Source organism: Vulpes vulpes, chromosome 7 (assembly GCF_048418805.1).
Source record: "Vulpes vulpes isolate BD-2025 chromosome 7, VulVul3, whole genome shotgun sequence".
NCBI lineage: Eukaryota > Metazoa > Chordata > Mammalia > Carnivora > Canidae > Vulpes > Vulpes vulpes.
The window spans coordinates 71,622,960-71,647,353 of NC_132786.1; the positions used below are offsets into that span (position 1 = coordinate 71,622,960).

General features: G+C 44.4%; 2 protein-coding genes across 13 annotated transcripts in view; one reads left to right on the forward strand and one right to left on the reverse strand.

The window, feature by feature from the left end:
- COPG2 (COPI coat complex subunit gamma 2) overlaps positions 1 to 10,373 on the forward strand; it is a 114,676-nt gene extending 104,303 nt beyond the window's left edge. For all 5 annotated transcript variants that reach the window (XM_026010843.2, XM_072764052.1, XM_072764053.1 and 2 more), the window contains 4 exons: positions 7,961 to 8,058; positions 8,808 to 8,946; positions 9,223 to 9,321; positions 9,804 to 10,373. In XM_026010843.2, the coding sequence (XP_025866628.1) occupies positions 7,961 to 8,058; positions 8,808 to 8,946; positions 9,223 to 9,321; positions 9,804 to 9,934 (467 nt within the window). In that variant the 3' untranslated portion in view covers positions 9,935 to 10,373. The remainder of the gene's footprint in view (positions 1 to 7,960; positions 8,059 to 8,807; positions 8,947 to 9,222; positions 9,322 to 9,803) is intronic.
- Positions 10,321 to 23,752, reverse strand: MEST (mesoderm specific transcript). Of its 8 annotated transcripts, none has more exons than XR_012002640.1 (13): positions 23,485 to 23,731; positions 20,153 to 20,307; positions 18,424 to 18,503; positions 18,009 to 18,086; positions 17,710 to 17,846; positions 17,477 to 17,535; positions 16,400 to 16,440; positions 15,814 to 15,884; positions 15,462 to 15,563; positions 14,830 to 14,906; positions 13,586 to 13,800; positions 12,548 to 12,611; positions 10,321 to 11,678 (listed from the first exon to the last, which is right to left on the reverse strand). XR_012002640.1 is itself a non-coding variant. In XM_072764059.1 (13 exons), the coding sequence occupies exons 3-13, from the start codon at positions 20,304 to 20,306 to the stop codon at positions 11,561 to 11,563; spliced, it is 981 nt and encodes a 326-aa protein (XP_072620160.1). In that variant the 5' UTR covers position 20,307; positions 22,460 to 22,499; positions 23,485 to 23,731; the 3' UTR covers positions 10,321 to 11,560. The 8 variants fall into 8 exon arrangements, 7 of the variants coding, with proteins under 7 accessions (XP_072620160.1, XP_072620158.1, XP_072620162.1 ...); XM_072764059.1 differs by lacking the exon at positions 13,586 to 13,800 and adding an exon at positions 22,460 to 22,499; XM_072764057.1 differs by lacking the exon at positions 13,586 to 13,800 and adding an exon at positions 22,460 to 22,499 and having other exon boundaries at positions 17,994 to 18,086.
- Between the last annotated feature and the right edge of the window lie 642 nt (positions 23,753 to 24,394).

Genomic DNA, 24,394 nt, shown 5'->3' on the forward strand with positions numbered 1-24,394 from the left:
CTAACGATGCTGTATTTGACTGAGTTTTTTTAAAGAAATAAAATACTGCACAGATCATTGAGATTTCCTCTGCATCACTTCAGAATCATTTACCTCTCCCTCACTACATAATATGAGACTTCTGTTTTTGTAACTGTAATAAATATTTATGTCTCCTTAAATAACATGGAACGCTATATTTAAGGCCTTAAAAAATATATATGTACACACCACACACACATATCTATACACACATGTGTGTGTATATATAAAAATTCCTTTAAAAATTTTTCCCATTGGGTAGCCCGGGTGGCGCAGCGGTTTAGTGCCTCCTGCACAGCCCAGGGTGTGATCCTGGAGACCCGGGATCGAGTCCCACGTCAGGCTCCCTGCATGGAGCCTGCTTCTCCCTCTACCTGTGTCTCTGCCTCTCTCTCTCTATGTCTCTCATGAATAAATAAATAAAATTTAAAAAAAAATTTTTTTTCCCATCAAGACTTCAGGAGCTAGTCTACCTTTCTGACTCCTATCCATACGCAGGCCTCTACTTCTCATTATATACACCATTCATTGCAACCTTAACAACAAACATTTTAAGCAACTAGACCTCTCATAAGACCTGACCAATTTCTCTGTTCTCAGTTTCTTTGATTCACATCTTGCTTGCCTTTTTGCCATTCAGACTACTGAGAAATTGCTTGAATTTGTGCATGCTCCCATTACTTAATTAAAACTCCTTTTTTCTTTAGCACTCTACCATATCTTAACTACCGACCTCAGCTATCACATCGCTACTGCACTATACCACAGCACAGCACCCCGCACACCACATCACCTATATCCTCACCCCGCAGTAGACCTTAACAGTGGGCACAGTACCTGAGCTTTAGTTCCCTCATCATTTCTAACCACGCCCCCCAAAATACACATAATCTTGTCTACAAACCACTCACCCACGCTCCCTAATTGGTCGATCCTGATGTATTTTAAGGTTGCCAGCAACACTTTTTTAGGAGAATTCATCTTAATAAAACCCCCTTAAGCCCAGGCTGCATTTCTTAGTAAACTCCATTTACTAAGTCTCTAATTCATCCAGTCGTCCTTTCTTGGCTCACAAACCCTCTCCCCCTTATTCCGTCATAACCCTGGTCTATAAGTAGGTGCCTAATCCAGCATCCTTCCAGAATCTGCCCTTCTTCACACCCTTCGTTCACATCTACAGGAATCTCTACTTTGTTCTTCCATCCCTTTCCTCCTTATACTGTATTTTACCCTAGAGAAACATGCTGCCTTATCTTCCAGCTACCGCCTTACTTCATATCATTCTTCCAGACTTCAGCTGTCTCTTCAGGACACACAGATTTTGGGTGCTCACTGCTCAACCCACTGCCATCTCCCCTATCTTGGCCCTACATTCTTCATGCATCCCTTCTTCTTCTCAGTTCAGCATAAATTTCCATAGAATTCCTGCTACTGGTTTGCCTGCTATGTCCATCCCTCTCAGCCCATTTGACCTTTCGCTATATTGACCATGGAAAGTTACTTCAGGATCTTTCTAGCAGAGCATCCTGGACAGCAGAACTTCGAACTCCAGGCCCTACTTTGCCACATTCTTACCTCACTCTCTCTCCCTGTTCATACACAAGTCTGACAAACGTCCAACTCCCATCTCCTTGTGTTCCCTCTTCAGCCCTCATTAATGCCCTTTCATGATTTCTCCTCCTGCACATTCCACACCTTTACCTAACCCACACACCCCTCTTTATCTAGCTTCCAGCCTCCATCTTTTGCTCTCTTTTGTTCTTTGTTTTTTTTTTTTTTTTTTTTTTTTTTTTTTTTTTTTATGATAGTCACACAGAGAGAGAGAGAGGCAGAGACACAGGCAGAGGGAGAAGCAGGCTCCATTCACCGGGAGCCCGACGTGGGATTCAATCCCGGGTCTCCAGGATCGTGCCCTGGGCCAAAGGCAGGCGCCAAACCGCTGCGCCACCCAGGGATCCCATGTTCTTTGTTCATACAAGTCTCCGTTGCTTCTCTCGCTTTCTGCAAATCTTAATGTGTTTCCTTAATTCTCGAGTGTGTCTTTAACATCCTCTTCTAGCACATTCTTTCCAGCTTCCCCTGTGTATCTTAACCTTTCAGGGTGATGAGTGCATATTCCTTTCGAAGTTCCCTCCCTTGGGTCCCCACTCCCTCACTCAAAGCCAAGTGTCTACTTTTTAGCCAAGCCCTTCCCTTAGCGAGCAACTGACCAGTCTTCTTCCTTTTTCCATCATGATATTTGGCCCGAGTACAGTGCCATATACGTCCAGTTAGTGTCAGTGACTATTTCCATGTTAATAATAAGGGATATCTTTGCATCTGAGGGCAATTTTAACTTTGCTATTTTATTCCTTTTTCTTGATTTTAATCTCATAAAAACGACCTTATCTTCAGCATCCCTCCTCCATTCAGAGACTATGTATGCACATGTCATCCTCATAGATTCAGACTCACCTCATACTGAGCCCTCACTGTGTGTAGACTGTGGACTGGATTACACATCCATTCCCTGCGGCCTCTCTCTACCATTCCCTTCACCTCCTGAACAGCTCCCCTCACTTCTATTTATAACCACACTTCCTCCCTTCCTCTTCAGTGGTCCTGGTCTGAGAGTTAACATAAACCCACTCTAGAAGCCCCTGATCTCTACACCCCATCGTCCCTCACTCCAGCCCCCTTCAGTGAACTCCCCCGGCCAGGTTATCTTGAAAGTTCCACACCTTCTGAACTTTCTTACAGGTCTCCCTAGTTGCTTCTCTATTAGCTGGCACTAGTGACAGGCTGCTACCAAAAACTTCTCATCAGAATGGCTCTTCAGCTGCCTTCATCTAAGGCAGTTATTCTCAGACTGCAGCTTGTTAAGACACAACAGACTCAGCAGCTCAGGGGAGCTGAAGAGCACGCGTTAAGAAGCACTGCTCTAAACATCTCCTTGGAAGGCTTTCTTTAAAAATCTCCCACCAAGGCACCAGGAGCGAGTCTACTTCTGACTTCCATGGCTTTGCGGGCCTTTCTTTCTCTCCGGTATACACACGACTCCCTGCAGTGTGGCCTTAGGTCCATCACATTCCGCCATTGAGGCCCATCCTCAGAGCCGACAGGATCCCCCATTCTGGTGGTCTTTGTGCTGTGTGTGTTTTTCCTTCTTACCATGCCAGCTACTGAGAGTTGTTCTCTGAACAATGCTCCTCTTGGCTTTAAGAACCCCTCTTCCCCCCCACTTCAAAGTGCGGGGCCTTCTCCCTCCAGTCAGTACTTGCCATGCTTCAAGTGACCTTTTAATCTGGGGGCAGTTGTGATGGTGCTCCCCGGTTCCTGTCTCCTTATTACCCATCCTGCCCTAAAGATATATGCCACCTTTTCTCGAGCCTCCTTCTCCCCCCCGCTCTTTAGCTACCATCTCCACTTCACTCAGCAGATGTGGTCTCCTCAACAGCTCCCCACTAGCAAAACATCTCCACCTCACAGTGAATTCTAGAGCAACCTTAACGCGGCACTCACATGACAGTTATTTGTATCTCCCTTCAGTTGTTTGCCCCGCCACATCTTAATTCCACCCATACATACAAGTGACAAATGAAGTTCTATTCCAGTTGGGTTCCCACCACAATCACTAGCCACACATCTCCTGATACTCGTCATCCCTGCTGCAGACACGCCACCCACACAGTGACCCTGGGTCCACGTGCTGCCCTTGGTTCCTACCAGGGGCGCCTCCATCCTTGTCCTTCCCGTACTCCTCGCTAGAACGTCCCACTTCTCTTCAGGCCCTGTCCTATCGTCTTAACCTACCACACGACATTTCAGTTTGGCTTTAAGACACATCATTTGACCAAACAACCATTATGCGATCTTACGGGATTTCTAGCTCCGGGCAACTCTATTCCTCACCCTTTCGGGAGTGGCCCTGCCGCTCCCCACAGCTCTCCCCACAGCACTCCAGGGACATAGTCTCCATCTCTCTCCTTTCTCAGGTAATCATCATCTTTGCTACAAGCATGGTACCACATCCTTCACGCCCAAACCTGCTGCTCGTCGGACGCCACCACGTCTCCTGCAGGCTCTCCCGCTCTTTCCCCTGCATGGGCACCTCTACTACCTACAGGGCTGCTTGTTTTGTCAGCTCCCATCTTGGTATTGTTTCTTATGGATTCAGCTGTCTCATTTGTCTTCCTTATCTGTCCATGCTCTTCCACATGCACCTGCACCCTCGGCTCAATCTCAACCTTCTCGAGACTCCTGCCACTGGCCTTGGCTGACCTCCATCCAGCTTAGACTCTTTAACTTTACACTGTTGGTCACACTGTCGCTTCACATGAATCCCAGATTGCACTCCCTTCTGACACCACTTCTTATTCAGCCACTTGCTTTCCACAGCCCTTCTCCTTTGGTTGTAATCTAGTGTAGCTCCCAGCGCCCTTGTCCTGGCCCTTTGACCCTTCCTCCTCACATCTTCCATTCTGCCCCACATCTAAATGCCCTTCCTCCTTGGCAGCTAGCTTCTGCCCACCCCCCCCCCCACGCTGTTCTCACACAGGTCTGCCCAGGAAGTGTCTGTCACTCTAAATCCTCACATGGCAGGTTGCTTCCAAGGGCAACCACCTTTAAGAGCATGGCCCGGGCCCCCAAAGTGAACTGTGACAGTTCACCCAATTCTCCTTTCACTTGCCCACCCCAAGGGGAGGGGAGAGGAGGAGTGGGTGCCAACACTTCTCAGCCTTTGTAGGGCAGTAGGCTCTTCCCCCACAGACCCCCTCTGCCTGCCCTGTGCTAAGTCAAGCCCCGGATCTCAAAAGTCCCAGCAGTAGCTTCCCTATCACCGAAGGCCTTTAGATCCAAGCTTCCCTCCAGATGGACGCTCTGAGAGCCCGTCCACTCCCACCTCCTACTCTACCCCTGCTCCTCACACTTTCTTTATGCTTCCATTAATGCCCAAAATGTGACCAGTGGCCTGTTTCAAGCTCTGACATGAGGTCCTGTTCTAGACCTCCCTCCTCCCTCATCTGCTCTGTGTCATGGGCCCTCCATTACTGTGTCCTCTGCTCTGCTCTCCCCTTCCTACTGCATCGTGACCCATGGCCATCCTTCCAGCTGACTCATCCTTCCTTCCTGACTCCTTTACATCCCAGACCAACTGCATGCTGCTTTTCCTGTCTGTACCTTTCCTCCTCTTCCCCTGCATCTGTCCTAGGGAAGAACCTCTTTTGGCACCCCCTTCCCGCATATAGCACTCCTGGGGATCCAGCCTTAGCTCCCAGTGGGGTTTGCTCCTCTGCTGGCACTGGCTGCTCGAGTGGCACCCCCCACCCCCGGGCTTCCTGCACAGCATGTGGGGCGCCTGCCCCTTCTCAGTTAAGGGCAGACATGCACGGATGGCTCCTGTTAGCCCTTCTACCCCTTTCTGATTTCAGCCCCACTGACCACAGCCCCCATCTTAATCAGTCTTCCTGCAGGTGGTTGAGACCTGGCAACTCCCCACTGAATTTTTCACTCTGCCATTTGCAACGCTGCATGTCCTGCACTCCCACGGCTCTCTCCTGACTTTGTTTCCAGCATCTGGCTTTCCTCTAACTTCATGTTTTCACACAGGTCTCCTCCATTGCTCTCATTCCCGTCAGTCCTCTTAAGATTAAGAGCCTCATGTCTGAGAATGTTAATGTACATCTCCCAGGCATTCTGCTCTTATTCCCTTTGCTTATTTGCCTGGCTTCATTCACTGAAGCCCTCCTCATTGTTATGGCAGTAGATTCAGTATTGCTCTCTTGCCACAGAAGGGCCCCCTCACTCCCTCTTACTCCTCACTCAGTGTTGGCTATCCTTTCTAACAACATCGATAGATTGTTACCAGTGGTTTTACCTGAGTTCACCTTAGCTGCCCTGTAACTTCTCCTTGTATCAGCGAAACCATTTAACTAAAAATTTGTTACAAAAGTTTCAGAAACATTCTAATACTATTTGCTTCCTTAATCTGTTTCTATGTGTCACTGACTTATACATTAAATATCTTACATCCTTACCTGTACATAAAATTGAACCAGTTTGCATCAGGGCTGTGATCTAACCTGGTTCCTGATTGTCTCTTCACTCCTCTTGCTCATTCTCTTGTAGCCTACTTGCTTAATCAGAACCAAACTGGGATTCGTATAATCTTGCATTACCCAATGTCTGTCCTGCCTCTCCATTCTTATTTGATCATGACCTTTGTCCCTACCACAATCCCATGCCTCTCCTCTTTTTCTCTAAATACTTCAACTGACCCACTCTAGGTCTGTGTTAACTTCCACTTCTTCTTTCTTCCCTCTTTCTCCTGCAGAAAACCCTAATTTAGCCACCATCATTCTTTGACCAACCCCCTATTGCACTGAAATCTCTAATCTTAACAGGTACACTCTTTCCTATATGGGACAACCCACTACCATTACCCGTTTTCAACATATTCTATTAAATTCCTTCACTCTCTGAACTCAAACCTGTTCTTCATTGAATTTCCATTGGTGGCTTTAGTTATTTCTAACATTGCAATCTGTTGACTGCCTCAGCAAACCAAGGCTTATTGGAAAATATGTGGTCTTCATTTGAGATACAAGGTATTTCAAATTTGTTCGTCAAAAATTCTCCTCAGCACCTATGCATTAGCATATCTCTTCTCATTTCCAATTACCTCACGGCCTTTCTGGCCACTTTCCTTTTATTTGTGTATCTTCCTCTGCTTGCCAGATCCCTTTTGCATCCTTTGAGATCCTGTTAGACTGTTAAATTCTTTCAAATTTTATTTCCCCAGCTGTTAATCCTGCACTGCCATAGAGCCCTCTATTAAAATTTAAAGAACCTATGACACAAGAGTTGTAGTGTCACAGATATACAGGCAGATCTCTCTCTCTCTCTCACACACACACACATTTAACTCCTAGACAATCTGCTCTTAGAGACAGAAGTCATGTCTCAGTCATCTTTTTACCTAAGGATCTGACACATTAGTTTACACCCTTCTATCTGATGTCAACATGCACTGACATTTACTATGTACTTGGCTGGGAGTCGGGAGTTTAAAGTTGCAACTTTGAGCAGATGAAAGCCCCATTACTCACCTTATCATATATGGTCTTTACATTGGGGTCTGTTTTTTCCTGTCCTTCCTGTCCCCCAGATAACTTGCTTACTCCCCAATTTCTAGTATGTTTTGTACCTGACCCTAAATGCCTTTTCTTCCTCCATACTTAATAAACCCCCTCCTTCCAACGGTTCAGAAAATCTCATCTTCTTCACAAAGATTCCCCTTTCCAAAAATGTGTCCCCAATCTCCATTCTTTCTTATTCTACCAGTCATCCTCAAACATATAAGGCCTACTTGCTTCTCCATTTTAAGACACTGAATTTACCAATACTAGAACCTCATTACTGACCTGTTTACTGTAGGTTGAAAGTTGTCCTAAAGCAAATTCATTCTGGTGGCCTGTGGCCCCACTGTCAGCCCACAATCTAAAGATATAATATTGGTATTGAGACTCTTGATGTACTTAGTGTTAATTTAATGACCCATGTGCATTTTGCCTCCCCCCCCCCCTTGTTTTTTGCTTTGTCAACTCCTAAAAGTAATGGTTCTTCTGTTTTTTTCAACAGGTAGACCCTTTTGACAGGCATGGCAAAAAGCCCCCAAAGTTCTCCCCCCTGCTGCTTTCTTTATACAGATAACAAAAAACTGTTTTGCCCATGTCATCTTTTCTGTGCTATTCTAACCCACATGGGCTAATGGTTTTTAAAGCCATTTTATGAGATTGCCTCATTGGCCAGCCTACTACCCTAGAAAGCAGAACCTGTGTATGTCCCACTTGATAACAGAACACAGCGCCACGTACAGATGGTGCTTTCTGCATTACAGACGGAGGCTCTGTGCTTGTACCGCCCCTGACACCGGCTTGCCTGGTCTTTCTCCCCCCAGTTGCAGGCACCTTTAGCTGCACCATGAAGTTTACTGTCCGGGACTGCGACCCTGACACCGGGGTTCCCGTTGAGGAGGGGTATGATGATGAGTATGTGGTGAGTCTCCCCCACACAGAGACTTACACTAACATCCTTGCACTACCAAGTGACTTCTGCCTATAGGAAACATTCTGCTAGCAACATCTGACATGAACTCATGGGGTTTTATTCTTCTCAGATCACAATGGAGGAGGAATAATCCTCCTAAGAGGAGTGTGTCATGCACCCAGAGAACTGGGATTTACCAGTTAATGATTGATTAAAACAAAACTCACTTTTTGGTGTCTTTATAAGAGAGATAAGACATGAAACAATTACATGATTTTCACGGAGGTCAATGAGTTTTATTTGAAATATTGGGGGGTTTTTTGTTTTGTTTTTGTTTAGCAGCTTTTAGTTCGCTTATAATTGAGCCCCATCATGGACTGAAAAGCCATCACAGAATGTAGGGGAAAGTTTAAAAGGTATCAAGCAGTTAGTGAATGTGAAGTTCAGAAGGCCCTGTATGGCCTCAACTCCACGGTTAGGTGTGAGAGCATGACTACTTTGTACCCCCCAGGGTTGGAGGTGTTGATCTGAATACAGCTCTTGCCAGATGTCCTGTCTTCTTGCTTTCCTTTGCTAAGGGCCTACCTACATTGTTAGATTTATCTAGACCACAGAACTTAAACTACTTTAGTGGTAAAGTTTTTCTGAGGCTCCTGCAAAGGCTAGAACACAGAATGATAAAACCATTCTAACTAGCCCCTGTCTTTGTGGTATACTGAAGGACTTTAATTTACTGACCCCTGATCCTTACCTACCAGCTGGAAGATCTGGAAGTGACTGTGTCTGATCACATTCAGAAAGTTCTGAAGCCTAATTTTGCTGCTGCCTGGGAAGAGGTGGGAGACACCTTTGAGAAAGAGGAGACCTTTGCCCTCAGTTCTACCAAAACTCTCGAAGGTGAGAACAGTTTTGCTATTGGTGTATTGCAGGATAAAACCTAATGGGCATATTTATTATTCCAGAGTATCTCTTTTCTTCAAATATTTCATAAACCATTTTTGCTGAAAAGGCCAGGATCCTGTCTTCGTCTAGTTGAGTCAACCACGTTCTAGTCTGGTAGCGTCCCTCCACACATGACCAGGCACCCCTTCCCCTCCTCAGCACTTATTAGGACAGAGACACACCCCTAGGCGGAACTTTCCTGATACTATTGCATTTGTCTTCCCAACACAGAAGCTGTCAACAACATCATCACATTTCTGGGCATGCAGCCATGTGAGAGGTCAGACAAAGTACCTGAGAACAAGAATTCCCATTCCCTCTATCTGGCAGGTAAGAAACTTCCATCAGATTCCCCCTTTGGTTGGTTGTAAAATGGGAAGGGGTGTGCATGGGTATCTTGTGCCCTGCTGCTGTCCCCTTATCCCTTGATATGTGTTATAATTTGAAGTTCTGTCAATATGAATAATTTGTTTAGCTATGCAATTATTTGCAGGCTATCCTTAGGCTGTTCTTTTAAGGAGTAAATTTAGCCTAAAACACTTAAATCTCTCCCACAGATACCAATGCCACCATTTCCCCACCTTTGAGTACTCCAAATTAGTATTACTGAATACCTTCTATGTGCCTGGTATCATGGGAATACAAAAGATTATTTAAAATTTGTACACAGGATTCAATTCTCACCATAAGCACTAATCTCTAGAAAAGCTAAACTAAAATAATAGAAAGGAAATGCAGGCCGTGCATGACATATTTCATTATTCAGAGCTTTTTTTGAGTTCTTAATATAGTTTTCCTTGCTTTTTTCTCAGGTGTATACAGAGGTGGCTATGACTTATTGGTGAGGTCCAGGCTGGCCTTAGCAGATGGAGTGACCATGCAGGTGACTGTCAGAAGCAAAGAGGGAACACCTGTAGATGTTATCTTGGCTTCTGTTGGATAAATGTTTACTGGGCGAGATGAAGTTGATGCATACTTCACTGTCAGTGGGCTTTTAGGCTAGTGGCATGAATTTCCCAGAATCATACTTTAAAGATTAATGTCTTTGGAGAAGCAAATTAAATATTTGGCCCTGAGCCAGCAGATCAAGCAAGTATCTGTCCTTGTGCATGTAAATTCTTTTCTTTTTTTCTTTTCTTTTTATTACACTTGATCAACTTTGGTATGATAGTACAGCTTTGGGTGATCTTGCAAATCAAATACTATCCTGTACCCCAGCTGCTTAACTTCATTATATTTTTTAATTTAATGTGTGTCTGAAAGCTCCTGACAATGTTGGAAAATATTTTATCCCAGAGGGGTGGTGGGGGAGGGGAAGCCAGAGTCCACTTTTGTCAAAATTCATTTTTATTAATAGAAAATAAACACTTATTCCAGTTTCAGTTGTTATACTTGAAGTTGCTAATAAAAAAAAAGAATTTAAAATAATCACTTAATCATCCTGTTTCGACTAAGACAATGAAGCTGTGGCTTAAAAAAAATTCAGCACCATTTGCTCATATAGGTCTTTCAGAATTTGTTCTTAAAGTTTCTGGAACTTTCCTGTCTGTTAAGTACAGGAGTTACTGAGCTACATGAGGAAGTCTCTCTGAGACGACCAATGAGAAGTTAAGTTAAGCAGTTGTCATAAAAGGAATCCCTGTATCGTAACCTGGACTATACAAAGATCCCCTCCCCTCCAGCTCAGGAGGGACATGCCTCTAAGCACTGAGGTATGAAGAGTCAGACTGTTATTTGCTGTTAGAATTAGCTAATAACAGTAAATCTCTGGCACGGATGCTACTGGTCTATAGTATCCTGTGATTTTAGGAACTTCTGTAAATAGTTTCGATTTAATTCACTTTATTCAGAAATTAAACCTGTTTAATAAAGTTCACTACTCTGCCAGAGTATCTGCTGGTTTAGTATCCTTAAAAAATATATATCATACGTGTAGGTAACTCATAGTCTTAAAGTATACTTATTAGAATACTGCATTATTCAAACCAAAACCTATTTTAACAACATGTTTATAATTAAAAGCAGCCAATGAAATGAAATTCCAAGTTATGACAAGGGAGACTCACTCTCACTTGAAGCTGTGTTGCTTAGAGAACTTAAAAAAAAAAAAAAAAAAAAGCATATGCCCTTAAAGTAATTCAAGGACAGGTCAGGAGACACCCTCTCCTCATTCTTTACTATAAGACTCCAGTTAAGGATGGGCCAGAAATGAGCCTTTCTAGATATTTCAGAAACGTCCGTAGATGGGTTATAAAGACTTTTAAGAATGTCTCTGTATCTATCTGTGAGTAGTGCTTATCAGGATTTCCTAAAAGCACAAAGGCAAGTCCATATACTCGCTCAGCTGTGAGAAGAATGGGAGGTGGACTGGGCGGACTGTTAGGACCATCCTTAGCTGGAGCTTCAGTGGGTTTTTTACTATATGCTGATCACCAATGTAAGTCTAGGCGGACTTTTGTGAGAGAATAGTGTTTGTGGCCAGGACCTCTTTTGGGCATCTCTTCCTAAGTAGAATACACAACAGATAAGGGAGTAGGGGAGGTAATACAGGGAAGCTACTCTTTCCAGCTCAGAAGGAGTTGATGAAGCCCATATATGCATTCAAGAAGCCCATGGGATCCTCTAGCTGTGGATAGTGGCTAATGTGGTCATCCAGAATCGACACTGTGGACCGCGGCAGCGTTTTCCTAGTGGAAGAGAACAGCATGTAGGTGAACTTGAGGCTGGAGGGAGGGGACGGATGCAAGCCAGTGGGCAGCCCCAGTAAAGGCCCTTGCGGACATACCACACTGGAAGGAACCAACAAAGAGCTTATTCACCTTCTACTTTGGAATTGCAGCTGAGGCCAATAAACTTGCCAATTCCATTTATGACATAAACAGACTAGTTCTTAAATGTTCATAATCCAACAGACAACAACTTGAAAATACAACACTTGGCAACACCTGCCCAAGCAGGAGGACTTCCAGCTCCTTAGAGAAGCATGAGGCATCAAACAAGTGGGACACTCAGCAACTCACTGTCCAAGTAAAGATAACAGAAGACCTTCCTTAATGCTGGGAGATGAGGGGAGGGCATTTGGTTTAAGCTTAAATGTACACTATTTATTACTGGGTTGTTTTTGCTGGGCCAGGTGAAGGTATGAGACAGTCTTATGTGATATAGTCAAGATTTCATATTCCAACACCTTCTGAGTAAGTCCTAGAGAAAATAGCAACCAATGGAGAAGGCACTTTCCCACAGTGTGCTCTTCTCAATCTCTCCTGTAGTCTGCTTAGCTGAGGTGGAGGAGTTAGCTTTATGATCAGCCTAAAGCAAACATTTCTTAAAATAGATCTGCTTCCACTCCTTGGTTCACATGGTAGCTTTTTCTTACCTGTACACCTAGGAATATGTAGTAACCATGACAATGAAAACAGACTGTATAAATCAAGATTCCCCAATTCATCCTTTTCTAATATGTTTTTCCTGGATGAACAGCCAGTGAGGGCAGTGGCTCTCCTGCTTACCACTGTCACCATGAGGAACAAAACAAGGACCCTTTAGGGAGACTCACCTGTACAGCTCCAAAAACTCTGGATAGGGATTTACAGGATCCAGTGGCCCATAGATAAAATGAACTAGGAAAGACAAGAAGAATGAATTACTAAAGCTCTCACATCTATTCTCCTACCCCTTCAAAAAAAAAAAATGTTTTTCCAATCTTCTTGAGAAACAATTGTCATAATCACTGCATGTAAGTTTAAAGCATACAGCATGATGGTTTATGTATATTGTGAAATGATTACCACAATAGATTTAGTTCACATCCATCTCATAGAAACACAATGAAAAGAAAAAGAAATTCTGCTTATGATGAAAGTCTGGATCGATCTCTCTCTCAACAACTACTGTTAGCTGTCATGGTCATGGTGTAGATTACATCCCTAGCACTTATTCATAAGCGCAGGGTTGTACATCTTGACTCCTTTCCTCCTTTCCCCTCCCCCCAACCTCTAGTAACCACAAATCTATTCTCTTTTCTTCTAGGTTGGTGGGGTTCTTTTAGATCCCACATATGAGATCATGCTGTATTTGTCTTTCTGTCTGACCATCTCTCAGCATAATGCCTTATAAGTCCATCCATGTTGTCACAAATCCTTGAGACTGCTTTACTATGGCCAAATAATATTCCATTGTGGGGTATGTGTGTGTATTGCAATTCTTCATCCATTTGCTGAATGATGGACACAGAGGCTATTTCCATCTTGGCTACTGTAAACAATGCTGCTATAAACAATGACGTGCAGACATCTTTTCAAATTAGTATTTTCATTTCCTTTGGATATATTCCCAGAACTGGAGTTGCTGGATGATATGGTTGTTCTATTTCTAATTTTTTGAGAATCTTCTATACTGTTTTCCACTGTGGCTATACCCATATCCAATCTCACCACTAATGTACAAAGGTTCACTTTCCTCCACATCCACCCCAACACTTATTATCTCTTCTCTTTCTGATGATGGCCATTCTAACAGGTGTGAGGTCATATCTCATTGTGATTTTAATTTGCATTTCCCTAAGGACCAGTGATATGGAACTCTTTTCATGTACCTGTTGGCCTTTCCTAGATCTTCTTTGCAGAAACATCTATTCATGGAGGATCCCTGGGTGGCTCAGTGGTTTGGCGCCTGCCTTCGGCCCAGGGTGTAAACCTGGGGTCCCGGGATCAAGTCCCACATCGGGCTCCCTGCATGGAGCCTGCTTCTCCCTCTGCCTGTGTCTCTGCCTCTCTCTCTCTGTGTCTCTCATGAATAAATAAATAAAATCTTTAAAAAAAAAAGAAAGAAAGAAAGAAAGAAAGAAAGAAAGAAAGAAAGAAAGAAAGAACATCTATTCGTGTCTTTTGCCCAGTTTTTAATTGGCTTCTTTCTTTGCTGAGTGTATGAATTTTTTATATATTTGGGATATTAACGGCTTATCAAATATATGGTTTGCAAATATTTTTCCCATTTATTTGTGGTCTCTTTTGCCATCCAGAGCTTTTTTAGTGTGATGTAGTCCCGCTGACATATGCTAGAAAACCTAGCTTCTTTCAGTAAGTAGGTTACAAGGAACTTCTGAGAATAAGCCTAACAAGTCCATTTGGGACAGTTCTCCTATATACAGACATTTGGTCCCTCCCCCAGAGCTCTTCTGTGCCTGAACCAAAAAGCACTAAACCTCGCTATCCATGTTCTCTTCCTATAAATCCAGCATACCGTCATTATTTAAAGGTCTCCCTCCAGTTATAACTGACCGCTGACATTTTAAATCAACCACTAATTTCTAGAGCACTACTATGTATGAGACACTGCACTGATTTTTTTTTCTTTTTAAATCTGTAAGATTGTAAGACAAATGAGCAGAAACCACCTACAGCCTCTTGATTAGTAATCTAAACCGCCTTCTGTCCCAGCCATTCAGCATGTGATGTGGCAACCACTGACACTGTGCAGCACAAAAGCCAGTCATACTCCCACTCCTGACAGCGATAGCACAACTACCTCTGCAGCAGCTTTTCACTATTTTATATACTGAACTCCACAATGCATATCACTAGTATTCCAGATTGGTGGGTAGGGCTGCCAGATTAAATAAAAGATGCCCAGTTAAATTTGAATTTCACATAAGTAATGATTTTTTTAGTATAAATATGTCAAAATATTGCAAAGCACATACTTATTCTAAAAATGTAGGTTGTTTATCTGAAATTCAAATTTAGCTGGGTGTCTTGTATTTTTATTTGCTGAATCTGGCAATTATTTTAACCCTCAGTCCTATCAAGCCCTATCAAGATGTAATAAAGAAATACTCACTGGGAATAGTTACAGAAGCAAGAGCTCCCACCCAGCGTCTTCTAAACTTCTTCCTCTGGTTGATGTACTGTAAGAGACTATAGGACAGAGAAGTCAGCAAGGAGTAGAACAAGAAATTTTTATTGTCATAGGAATGCACAGCCATTCTAAAACGAAAGCTGCTACATTCTCATTTGGACCAAGTCATGAGCATTCTTTGTATATGATCAAGAACTCTCCATTCTCTGTCCTGTTGCTATGGAAAAGATACGACAAAGAAGGAGACTCGTACTTTGAGAGGTATAGGCTCCTTTTACAACCATGATTAGACATTTTGAGGCATTTAATACTCCCAAAAAGCCCAAAGTAGGATTTGCCAAAGTGGATGGGCCAGTTACAAACTGAATTAGCATTAGAATTTGCAGCTGTTTATCTAAATTTTGTGTGCCTCGTGGCTTATAGTCATGGCTCACTAGTCTCGATTTCCTTCTCCTTAGAAAGGACAGCACATGACTTTTTGGTTTGCCTTAGAGATCAGAACCGTCTTATGAGAAGGAACAAGCCAGAAAGGAACAGAATAAGCAATCCTTTACCTTTTCCCACTTCCCCCAAAAAAGCTTCTCTGGAAACCAAAGCAAAGTGTTATTTCTTACCTGTCGATAACTAAGTTCCCATCGTTGTTGCGAATCCCTGCCCACATGTCCCACAGCTCACTCTCAGAGGGGCGGGTGTACGGCCCAAAGACTGGGGTGAGACTGAAAGAGCCCGAGAGAGCAGGAAGATACATGTGAGAAGAATCCAGAATGTCAAATATGACTGGAACTTCACAGGTCACGCTGTCTGACCCTTAACTGATTTATGAATTCCTTCTCCTACTTCCCTGGCAAGTGGCCAACATCTTTGTTTTAAAGTATCAAACCCTAGGATTTGGCCCAGAATTTTAATGGCAACTTTTCACTACATTGTTCCCAGGCTATAGTGAATCAATCTTTGACAATGACTTACCCTCGGGAGAATACAAAGAAGTTCATCAATCGAGTGAGGATGGGTGACAACATGCCTCCATCTTTGAGAAGCTGTAGGTAAAGAAGTAAAGATTTGAGAGGAAGAAAACCACTAAGCAGGACAAAAGTTTTATATCAGGAACTAAAAAAGGATTTCAGTCAAATGTCCTTCCACTGAAACATTTATTGGCTTTTCATTTTTTGTTTTGCCTACCCCTTCTCTTATGGAAGACAAACCTATTTGTAATTCCCCTAAAGATTACATTTCTATTGAGGCTTCTAACTGATGTACTCAACTTTAGGATATGATCTGTTCAGAAATCATGCTAATGACACAAAACTCTAGATAGCTGTATTTCTGCAAATATTTGTTGATCTCTTACTCTCCGAAATGAGGCTTTACTTAGATGCTGCTTCCACTGCTTTATCAGCATAAGATGGGGGAAAAAAGTGACTTTATTAATGTAAATTCCTGAAGATTTTAACTATGGCCCATCATAGCAAGTATGGTCCTTATAAAGGTCATAGCATTCTTTATGTTGGTATAAATTTTAAAAACCAAAGACTTTGTGACTGGAGGAGCCAACCTTTTGGAGAAGGAGAGGACGGTGAGTCTCAGGAAATATACCTAGAGGAGAAAGAGACCTATTAGTCATTTACCAACAACTTCAGGCCAAATAGAAGTCTCTTACCAGAAACTATCCTCCCTATTTACTCTTCCCTTTGGGGCCTTTACTGTCAGAAACAGGATGACAAGCAAAACTTAGTTCTGTTATCTAATTACTTCTTCAGGGAATTCTGCATTTAACAGGTTAAATTCTATCCCACTGGGATTACTTTCCCCATTGTAGGAGTAGAGAAGCAAGGAAAAGATAATGTCCATGATCATCCATAATGCTGATGACTAAGCCCTGACTCTCCTTGCCCTGTCTAACCATTCCTTAGAGCATCTAGTATTGTTAATGGTCCGCACTGCAAAAGAAACCAATGATTTTTTTCAGGGACCATAGGTCCAGGAGGGCTTGGGGTGGGAAACTAGAATTTTTCCCTTTCCATTTTTCTCCAGAGTCAATGGGAGAAAGCCATGAGTATCACTGATAAAGGGACAGACTCCTATCCCAATCTGCCCTTCCAGTATTTAGGGGACATGTGTACTTTCATAGATTTATAAGCCAGGCTCCATGGCACACAAAGAAAAATGCCTCCTAAAGGTCTAATCAAAAGGTAACTAATTTCTATCTGAAACTTGGCCCTGCCATCAATGAAGAGTTTCTTCAACAAACCACAGGAGTATCAGAAGCACTTGGTGCTTCATCCCAACTGTTTGCATAACCCACTGCAGGTGCTGCAGATAGTGCTTGCTATGCGATGCATTTAGAGAAGCACATGTTACTATTAACACAGCTGTTTATTCACTGTATGTTGATATAATCTGTTTCTTTTGTGATCCTACTCATTTTCTATATTTAAAAACATTATTCTGAGAAAGGGTCAATAAATCTCATTACCACCAAAGTAGTTCATGGCACAAAAAGGTCAAGGGCCTCTGGTTTAACTGCCTCTGGCTGCAGTCTCCTCGGATCACCACTTAGATGTCAAGGTGGTATCTCCCCGTGGCCCTTTGAGGCCACAGCTCACTTTCCACCCACCACCATGGCAATTACCTCCATTTGACAGACAGAGACTCTTTATGGTAAGCCGGCCGGATCGATTCTGCTTGAACCTGGAAACAGGTGAGGGAAACACATCTAACTGAGTGCACATGCCAGGTCAACGGCTGCAGACAAATCCTGAGGGGGGAAAGGAGCTATACAAGGAATCTGGGCATGATGCACTTTCCCTGCACCTCAAACCAGGGAGACCTGCGGACAGCACAGAAGTCTATGACTTCACCAACCTGTAGAGCAGCTCCTGAGCCACGATGTCCCCATAGTCATGAGACAAAAGGTTGACCCTCCGGTTCTGGAGCCCCAGGTGTCGCAGAAGTGCTTCCACAATGCTGGCCTGCTCGAATATGGAGTAGTGATGTGGTCTCTAGGAGGGGTGGGAGGGGCACAGAGGGTGAGGGCACAGGGTGAGGGCGGGGTGTACGGGGTGAGGGCATGGGTGCAGATCTGTCTGCTAGCCCAATCCCCTGTCCTCGCCCACCCCACCCCCTCCTCAACCCCACCTCAGCCCCACCTTAATGCCGCTTACTGGTTTGTCACTGAAGCCAAAGCCCAAGAAATCAAGGGCAATCACTCGATGAAACCTCAGGGTCAGACCTTCCCAAATCTACACGAAAAAAAGACATGATGTGGATTTTGTTTCCTCTGACCTAAGCACAGGAATTTCTTTCCCATATTGGTTTAACAGACTTCGATAAAGGGAAAATCTCACGAAACTATCACAGGCCCACAGATGATCCTCTAGGAGAACTCCAGCATTTTTAACTTGGCAATGATCCTTCCCAGATCACAAGAGTTTACTCCCGTACAGTAAACGAGGAACAGTTCCAAATCCTATTTTATTAAGCAATTCAAATACATAAGAACCTTCCAGGGCTGACAACAATATCTTTGATTTTGGATTTTTAAAGACACAGTAGGATCTAGAAATCTGAATTCATTACCTTGTACCAGTCATAGCTGGATGTTGGAAAGCCATGTAAAAGCACAACTATCTCAGGACTTCCAACCACACCCACAGAGTCTGGGAAGAAGAAAAGAAATCAGGCTGACTCCCTATAAAAATAACTTTGAAAATATTAAAATCTAAGTAATCTAGTATAAAAGATAAGAAACCCTGCTTAAATTAATGAAATAAAGAGAACAATGAAATAAAAAGAACATTCCTTTTTAAAATACAAGCTTACTGCTTTAAGTTAAAATGACATTTATTTTATTTTAATCTATATATTAAAAACTTGTAAATAGCACACTTTATATGAAAATACCAGAAGTCAACCTGCTTAATTTCACTTAGATTTTTTAAAGTATTTCCCCATTTCTTCCTCTATTCTATATTATCAATATGTAAATTGTTTTCACAATAAAAAGTAAACTTGCACAGTTACAAGTATACAATCACAACATAAACACTATAGATTCTTTGTACCTTACCATTAAGGACCTCACAAAAATTCTCTATAACATAGCAACTCTTTCTCAACCTGGGGAATACCTTACTTACTCTGTTTGTCTAGCATTTTTATTTCCCCCAGGGGAGATCCAATCCAATATCAAAAGCATAATGCTCAAACTATTAACAATTCTAACACGTATAGAAAAGGATTAGTCAATATAGACATGAACATTTTTCAATGTAGAAACATCTTTTACATTAGCCAAATATTTAAACAGTAAAATGCCCTGCTCAAAGTATTAATTAATCTAATTAGAAGACTAAAAACATTCATACATACTGTCAGTGGCAGGAGATTTGATAAGGTTTACAAAAATAGTTAGAAGCAATTTTAAAATATACTTATTCTTGAGAATCCATGCAAATAAAATCATTCCATTTACAAGTAGTATGGTTTGAAAATATATGGAAAAAGTAAAAATATGCATGAAGAGTAAACATTAAAAAACTGGAAACTAAATGACCAATATAAAGAAAAGTATATACTTACTTAGTTGAGTATAGCAAATGAGAGGAGGTCAGGAGCAATAATGAAAAACGGTTTATGACAAACATTTTTCGTTATTGCTCTTGACCCCCGCCCAAATCTTGTTTCAGTTTCTTTGCCTGTAAAATCGGGTTTATGGCACCCGTCTCCAAGTGGTGTTGTAGAGATATTTAATCTTAAAGATAATAATGAAGGTTGAAAGCATAATTCAATGACTAGCATATGGTAATTACTTGATAAGTAGCAGTCATAATAATTATCATTAGCAAATTAATTTATACAAAAGTAAAAGGTTTAAATCACATTTAGTTATGCATATAACAATCTTTATAGAAAACAAAATGAAATCAGGGATGGAAGCAAACAACCAATGGTGGGTCTATCTATTGAACACTAGGGGCGCTCAAAGGAGAAAACTAGTATCTATCAATACAAATGAGGCTATGAAGAAAAATGATATACTGAAAAGCCAGTTCTACAGAAATCAGAATCTCAATTCTATCGCCCCCACCCCCCACTCCTCCCTGAAACAGTTTTTTGTGAGTTTCTCTGCTATGGAGTTACTCAGGGGAATTAACCCATTCCTTCAAGCACACTACACAGATAAAGGAATTGTTCATCCCCCTCCCCTCTGATGGGCAACAGACGACACCAAGAGACACAGAATAAGTGTCTCACTTATAATAGGTGCTATTATAAGTGCCAGGTGCTCCAACAATCCTCTTCTTACCTTGGTAGAAGATGCGCAGTCCCTTGTAGGTGAAAAATTTGCCCGATGATTTCCATGAGTGAAGAGCAGGAGAAAGCTGGGGTGGTGGGATGTGCAGATAGGCCGCCAGCAGGGGCACAGCTAACAGCCCCACCTGCACCCACCACTCCCTCATCCTGCAGGAGAATCAGAGACCTGGGGTAAGCAGCCAGATGATGCTGTATGTGCTCTTACAAGCCCCAAACTGATAAAATGGTGTGGCGAATTTCTATACCATACAGTGACTATCTTGCCCTTCATATGAACCATGGCAGGAAGTTTACCAAGAAGAATGTAAGCACACCTCTGCCTGCCATGCAATCACCATATTTGCTCACCATTCTAATTTTAAGGAAAAAAAATATATTATTTTAATGTGAAATCTTCCCCCTCTCCTTCCTACTTTAATCCCTCAGCACCCTCCCCCCCCGCCATTCTGCTTTTCTCAAGATCTGCTGAAGAAGTTTGTATGTAAAGTAAAAGGAAGTTAAGTATTGTGCACCTTTTCATTGGCTGTTATCAAAGCTTCCCCAGAAAAAAAAAAAAAATGACTTCATTCCTATTTATTCTAAAAGCTCTACCACCCACCCACCAGCCCCCACCAGTTAAATGTTAAATATATAGATACATATATGTAGTTTTTTACCAGTGTTTAAAAAAAGCATCACATGTCCTTAAGCAGAGAGCTATTTTTGAATTTTTAATATTTATCAATTCTCTGACCCCAGTGAAGCCCCACTTTGTACTACTCTCTGGATCTGTGCTGAGAAACTGCTCCAGGTAAACAGTCTGTGAAATTAAGAAGCTAGGTGCACTGTATACTTCACTGTAAGCAGCTTTGTCATGACCCACAATATCTAATCTCTTGAGAGGTCAGGGCAACAGATTACATTTTTGCTTTTCTTGCTGTTCTTAGCAGACTCTTGGGTGGCTCCCATCTATTTAATTTTTTAGGATTGCCACCCCTACCCTGCATACCCCTCAAAAAGGGGCAGAGCTCACACCCAACATCTGAAAATTGCTTTTTTGTCTTTAGAAGGAAAGCTCTGGTTTGCATACCCAAACTTCTCATGCCAGAGACTTCAGAAGTCCAGGTCAGTCTATTCACAATGAGGAATGCTAAACAGAAATTAGAGACATTTCCCTCTGTTTCTAGTTTATGACTGAGAATAGTCACCAGGAAAAGAATTATTAGTAGAAGTTCTCTCAAACTAACCAGAATGGAAATACCTTCTAAAATGAAAAATGAGTCGTCAAGAAAATAGAGCTATAAATGAATTAGGGAAATGAACTGTTAAAGCCCTGATAAAAATGGCTTTGTGTGTGTACACACACCCTTCCACCATTTTGCCTGTAATCTGGCCACAATCCCTAGCCATTACAAACTAATTCAGCTCACAGAATGCTTTTTTTTTTTTTTTTTTAACTCTAAAACAAATAAGGCTGTGGTCCCAGAGTGCAAATCACCATGCGCCTTAAACTCTGAATAGCGCCTCTGCCCATTTTTCTGGCATCACTAGGGCAGTCTTTCATTTGTTTGTTTCTCCAAAGCAGCTGTCCATAAAACAGACCAAATGATCTGGTTGTATCTTTCAAGTTAATATTACAAGTGATTTCCAAAAGATGCCCCCAAACATCATCGTATCACCATTTTCACCCCACAATGGTAGCAGGCTACAGCCCAGTATGTACTTGAAAAATGAGATGACAAGAAGTATCAGGTTTGGATATCATTAGCTATCATCTGTCCCATACTTCAGCTCAAACATTTGCACGTTCATATTTCATCACTCTTCCCGCTCTCCCCATCCCACCACCCCCCTTCTCCCCATTTCATTCATTCAGGAGTTCCAGTGGACGGATATCTGCAATGACTCAGCAGAGAGCCAGGGAGGGGCTACTAGAGGAGCAAGCAGGAGGAGGCTCCCAGCATGGGTGGTGGTGAGGGGGGTGGAAGGGGGGATTGGAGAGTGAAGGGGGGAGGAGCTGCAGGGGGGCGGGGGGGGGCGGGAGCAACAACTGTGCATTTTCCATTCCTGGACATCCCCACCCTCTATATCTTCCTTCTCTTCCACTCTGAGAAAGAAAAAAGGCAATCTTTCAGGAAGCCGTTTTCTGGTTTAATCACGTTGGTAAAAATGCCCCTAACGACATTTTAGGATTTTTAGTAGGGAAGCAATCTGGCAGTCAGAAGCCAAAAGGGATTAATCATTTTTTGACCAAAATCTCCATTACTTGATAAGCCACAAATCAAGAGTATAATAAATTCAGCAAACCCCAGTAACAAACCTGGAAATGAATCAACCCTTCCGAGCCTTGATTTCTTCGTCTTGTAAAGAAGAAAAAACACATTTAATACCACCAAACCTGCCACCTTCCAGCATCGCGGGGACTGTCAACTACTTTGTAAACCAACGCAAACAATTCATGTGTAACATTATGACAGTTTGGTCACATCTGAAACATACTTACGCCTTGGTGACACGGTACTGCCAAGTCCTAGTCACACCTATGCAGTAACTCACGCCACAGCGATACCAGGGTCTTCCAATCCTAAACTGCGCCACAGCGATACCGGGGTCTCGAAATCCTAAATTGTGCTCGGACGATGCGGGGTCTAGAAATCCAGTATCACGCCAGGGGAGTGCCGGGGTCTCAAAGCCCTACATCACGCCAAGGCGTCACCGGTCTACAAATCCTAAATCGCGCCTGAGCGGTATCAAGGTCTAGAAATCCTAAATCGCGCCAGGGCGATCCCGAGGTCTAAAAATCCTAAACTGCACCGGGGCGACGCCACGGTCGAGAAATCCTAAATCGCGCCACAGCAAAGCCGCGGTCTAGAAACCCTAAATCGCACCAGACGACGTCTAGAAATCCTAAATCGCGCTAGGGCAACGCCGAGGTCTAAAAATCCTGTATCTCACCAGGGTGACGCCAGGGTCTAAAAATCCTAAATTGCAGCACGGCGGCGATGGGGACTAAAAATCCTAAATCGCATCCGAGCGATACCGGGATACAGAAATACCCGAACTGGGAGGTGCCCACCCTGAGTATCCTAGTCCGTGCAGGAACGACAGCCCTCCCAGGCAGGCGGCCGGGACTCGGAGGGCAGGCAGGTGGGGTGCTGCCTCCGCTGCGGGAGTCGCCCGGCCCCGGCCCCGGCCCCGGCCCCGGCCCCGGCCCCCGCCCCGGCCCCCGCCCCGGCCCCCGCCCCGGCCCGCAGAGTCCCCCCCCTCCCCCGCGGCCAGCCCACAGCGTCCCGGGGCCGGCGTCCCGGGGCCAGCCACACCCCCTCGCGGCCGCCGCGCACCCACCTGCGGAGGCGATCTCGGCGCACCATGGCCGCGTCCTAGCCCATGCCGCCCGGCTCGCCGGCTTGCAGCACCGGGCACCGCAGCCCGCAGCGCCCGCAGCGGGGCCGGCCGGGGCCGCCGGGCACAGCCTACAGCCGCCGAAGGCGCCGGCGCGGCAAGCAGCGAGCGGCCACCCGGGCGTGCGCTGCGGCACGGCCCGAGCTGCGGCTGCCGCAGAGGAAGCGCCGGACGCGCCGGTGGCCGCGGCAGAGCCGAGCGCGCGGGCACCGACTTTTAGAGCCCACCCGCGCCCCGCCCCCGGCCCGCCCCCCGCGCCGCAGTGCCCCTCCCGCCGCGGCGGCCGCTGCAGGGACCAAGCTTCCGTCCCGCAGCAGCGCCTCTAGGGGGCACCTTTAGGGTGGTCGCCGCCCCTCGCAGGCCCCCCGCCCTGAGCCTCAGGTCCTGCAGCAGCACTCCTCCTCTGGCGAGTGGGCGCCGCAGGAAATTCGACGACAGACCCCCGCAACCATCGACCACCCCCACGGGCCCCACTCCAGGGGTGGCCGCTCGACCTCCGGCGCCGTGGGGCCCAGGACGGCCAACCGTGGCGCCTGCTCCCGGTCTGCAGCGCGCCCGAGGCGTGGGCTCCGAGCTCCCGGCTCGGCGAGCGCCCAGTCCAGAGCAGCGGCGCTCGGGCGCCCGCACCTCCCAGGTCCCTAACTGGGGAGCCAGCAAGGACACAGCCCAACGGCTAGGGCCTACTACCAGTCTCATCGGCTGATTCGAGGGCCAGCGGCTAGGACGCAAAAACGGCGACACTGGGTGCAAAGTCTGGGTTCTCCCTCTCGACCGTGGCCATGGCCGGCGACAGGCACGTTTCCTTTGCAGCAGCACTACGTGGCCCGCATGCCAGAGCCTCGCCGCAGCCCTG